The sequence below is a fragment of the Sinocyclocheilus anshuiensis genome, unplaced genomic scaffold, assembly GCF_001515605.1.
Source record: "Sinocyclocheilus anshuiensis isolate Anshui unplaced genomic scaffold, SAMN03320099.WGS_v1.1 scaffold286, whole genome shotgun sequence".
In the NCBI taxonomy this organism is placed as follows: Eukaryota; Metazoa; Chordata; class Actinopteri; order Cypriniformes; family Cyprinidae; genus Sinocyclocheilus; species Sinocyclocheilus anshuiensis.
In genome coordinates this window covers 440,707-444,475 of record NW_015544135.1, presented here as the reverse complement: position 1 = coordinate 444,475, position 3,769 = coordinate 440,707, and the positions used below count along the sequence as shown (strand labels likewise).

The 3,769-nt window shown below is 38.0% G+C and overlaps 1 protein-coding gene across 2 annotated transcripts in view; it reads right to left on the bottom strand.

Annotated features, from left to right (window-relative positions):
• Positions 1 to 1,750: 1,750 nt before the first annotated feature.
• The window catches only part of nutf2 (nuclear transport factor 2), a 12,754-nt gene continuing 10,735 nt past the window's right edge, over positions 1,751 to 3,769 (bottom strand). For both annotated transcript variants that reach the window (XM_016494657.1, XM_016494655.1), the window contains one exon: positions 1,751 to 2,487. In XM_016494657.1, coding sequence (XP_016350143.1) covers positions 2,374 to 2,487 — 114 coding nt within the window. In that variant the 3' untranslated portion in view covers positions 1,751 to 2,373. The remainder of the gene's footprint in view (positions 2,488 to 3,769) is intronic.

Below are 3,769 nucleotides of genomic sequence, written 5' to 3'. Positions count from 1 at the left end.
AAAGTCAAAATCAGCAACTAAAATGTAAATATCAAACAGCCGAGGTTAGGGTAATACGTATTTGTCCTGGTCAGGGTGTCCTCTGATATTTAAGCTCCCCATCATCATGCAGGTTGGCGAAGGAAAAGGGTCAGTTTGATGGATGTGTGGGCTTTCAGCAACGGCTCCCTTCCCCGGCAACTTACCGGCCGAATTACCGGGACGATCCAGTTTTAAGATGTCCCGAAGGTGCTGGGTCGCGCCCTCTATGTCCATGTTGGAACCAGAAGCCATAGAGTAGGGAAGGGGGGATTAAATCACTGGAAACTATCAAATTCTCAATAGTTTAATTTTGTGTCTGAACTCAACCCTCATAAAAGCTTAAAATCGTCCGTCAACTTCCGTTGAGCGTTCCCTGCATTTCATTCCCCCGCCTCTGCTGGCAAGATTTCTTCCGTTCCGGAGTGAATCGCCTAACTTGACAGGCACTACATCGCTCTTGAATTTATCTGATTTTAGAGATCACAGATTCATATTTATGTTTTACTGGCGTGTTATTATAATCATTAAACTTATTATAATTACTTTTTTTTATAGAAGTGGTTGTCAGAAAATCACCTTCAACTAGTTGTAAACTATTCCCTCCACCGATAGAAATAACATAACAGCACACTTTACTTTGATCTCCTTTATTTCCACATACATGTAGGCAGCTGAAGTAGTCTCTTACTGTATTCACATTGTATCACTGTTGCTTTTGTTGGGAAAATCAAGTCTTCTTTTGCTCTTCCCCTTAAACCACAGAGAAAGTGGATATCTGCAGGGTCAAGCAAGCATGAAGTACGTGTACAATACATGTATTCCAGCAAAAATATAATGCAAGAATGTGACTCATTATACTGATGTTCTAGCAGATCTGTCTAGATATTTCAGTGCAAAAAGCTACAACGCAGAAGACATCTTTCTAAAATATCTGTACCATCGCTTGGCACAAAGGCCTTCATATTTTGTGAATATGATTTTCTAATCCTAAACAATGAACATAACTCCCTTAGTGTAAACATTTTGTGGAAATGAGAAAATAGTCATCTTTTTTCCCACAACTAGTCATGTTTCAGGCTTTGTGTCTGTGATCCTTCTTATACTGAAAATGTCAAAGCATAAGCCTAAATATGGAAGGTAATAACAGCTTTGGCCACACTACAAACTAAATGACATTTACATTCATACAAGCGTATGAAACATCACATCCCACATCTTCAAGATTTGAATCAATGGAAAACGGAAAATAAAACCTCTCAGAAAGGGTACATCAAAGAATAAATGAAGATTCATCTGGGCTTATTTTTTTCTTGTTACAAACGCTTTCTTAACCTTAGCAAAACTTGTTTTATTTATGTGGCATAAGTGGCGGATGCTTATGATTTTTGCTCTTTTTAACAAGAGCATCCACTTCTGATTCTACCATTTTTAGGGTTAGGAACAATTTGGCAAAATAATGACATGTAATCCTTTGCTAATAATAGCAATGTTCTACCAAATAAACCAACATAATTTTTTAAAGTCTAAACAACTGCTTCAGGAAACACTGGCCACCTGTAAAAAGAGAAATAACAGCTCCATTGTTTTCTGCTCTGCTCAAATAAATCTATAATCTTATTGTGAGAATCTAATATGAGGCAGTATCAAAAACACAAACAAGCAAGCATAGAAAAGGGAAAAAAAGGTAGACGCAAAACCAGACAGGGGGATGAACAAGATGATGACGTTGTTAAGAAAAAGTCAAAGGTTTTATTGTGTATCGTGGCTTGGAAATTATTGTCACAGAGAGCAGTGAGCAGAAAGTGGGAAGCACACTGGTCTGAGGGGAAGGGGAAATTAGGGTGGTGTTCTTTGGATAGCTAGAGCAACCTGACATCACACCAATTTTCAAGTGGGGCGAAAACAATGAAGTTGTTGAGATGAAACTTCAATGAGCATTTTCTAAAAACAAGCTGAACACACTTCAGAAGAAAGAAAGAAAGTAAGACTGTTGTTATTTCAAAGTCAAAATCAGCAACTAAAATGTAAATATCAAACAGCCGAGGTTAGGGTAATACGTATTTGTCCTGGTCAGGGTGTCCTCTGATATTTAAGCTCCCCATCATCATGCAGGTTGGCGAAGGAAAAGGGTCAGTTTGATGGATGTGTGGGCTTTCAGCAAAGAAACATGTCATTTCTGGAGTAGAGGCAGTACTGTATATGCCTGCATGTTTTCTGTGATTGACTGCTGTAATCCGCTGGCGTTTCTCTTGAGTGTGATGAATGAAGGGCTGATTGACAGGTTCGGGCGTCATCAGGGCGGAACCCCATCCTCCACCTTCCCCCACTTCCTTCCTGCTAGCCATGGGGCGTTTAACCAAAATTGTGCAGCGCCAGGCGGAACATGTCATTGGTGCAAACCCACGCCTCGTTAATGTTCTTCAGGATGAAGCTCTGATGGAATCCCATGATGGGGTCATCATCTGCCTAGACAAAGCAGAAACACAGAGGAGACTCAGGCAGAGGCTCTCATACAACTGTGCTACACTTCATTAAAGAGAAGGGAACTTAACCCGGGATAAAAATTCTAATACTGTTACACTAAAAACATGCAAGTTTCAAAGCATATTAGTTCAGCTACAGAAAGACAAAAGCTGCATTAAGGAATCACACGGCAAACTAAAGGCTGATAGTCTGTCACAATATTAACTTTTTTCCATCTAAGGACATAATATCTTTACATAATTACAGCATATTTTGGCTGATGATGGCGAAATCAAAAATAAAAACATGACAAAATGTGGTACTAAGCAACCTGGGTCAGTTTCTCACATAAACACTGAACCTAGTACTGAATTTAAATGATCTTCACTAATGAATCCCTATTAATAATACTAAAATCCATGACAAGGCATCACCTGTGGCCATATATTAGGCTATTATGACCATGCTTTTATTAAATTCATTTTACAGTCATTTTAAAGAAGTCACAAGGTTCTAAAATGCTTTTTGTGCAAGATAACCCAACTGTTGTAATTGTAGCACACGCTGTACTCAGTGTTGTTAGTTAACTAAAACTATTATTTTTTGTTTATTAAAATTAAAGCTGAAATCAAGTAAAAGAAAAACTTAAACTAGTAATGAAATAAATAGAAGTATTAAAATAACAAACTAGAATAAAATTAAAAAATAAAACTAATAAAAAGACAAAAGCACAAAACTACTAATACTTAGAGAAAATATAAAAATAAAATCTAATTCAAAATAATGAGTTTTATAGCACTCATTTTACCCCAATATTCAATCCCTATTCATTTATACATCATTTGATGCTGCATATTTATAAATAGAATCTAAAAGCTCAATAGAAACACATCTCATCCCAAGTATTTCACCCAGGTTTCACCCATTTTGAACAATGTCAAGTTTTTAATGTGAAGGAACTCTTTATTACAAAATATTAGATGCATATAAAGACAGGTCAAAACAAAAGCTCATTGTTACGCCCGTTTCACACATACTCCATTTGCAGTGCATATGAGGGATTTTTTCAGTGCCCAAGTTAACAGGTTAGAGCAGTGGTTCCCAACCCTGGTCCTGGAGGCACCCCAACACTGCACGTTTTGCATGTCTCCTTAATCAAACACACCTGATTCAGGTCATCAGCTCATTAGTAGAGACTCCAAGACAGGGCTGTCCAAACTCGGTCCTGGAGGGCCGGTGTCCTGCAGAGTTTAGCTCCAACCTGACTCAACACACCTGACTGGAA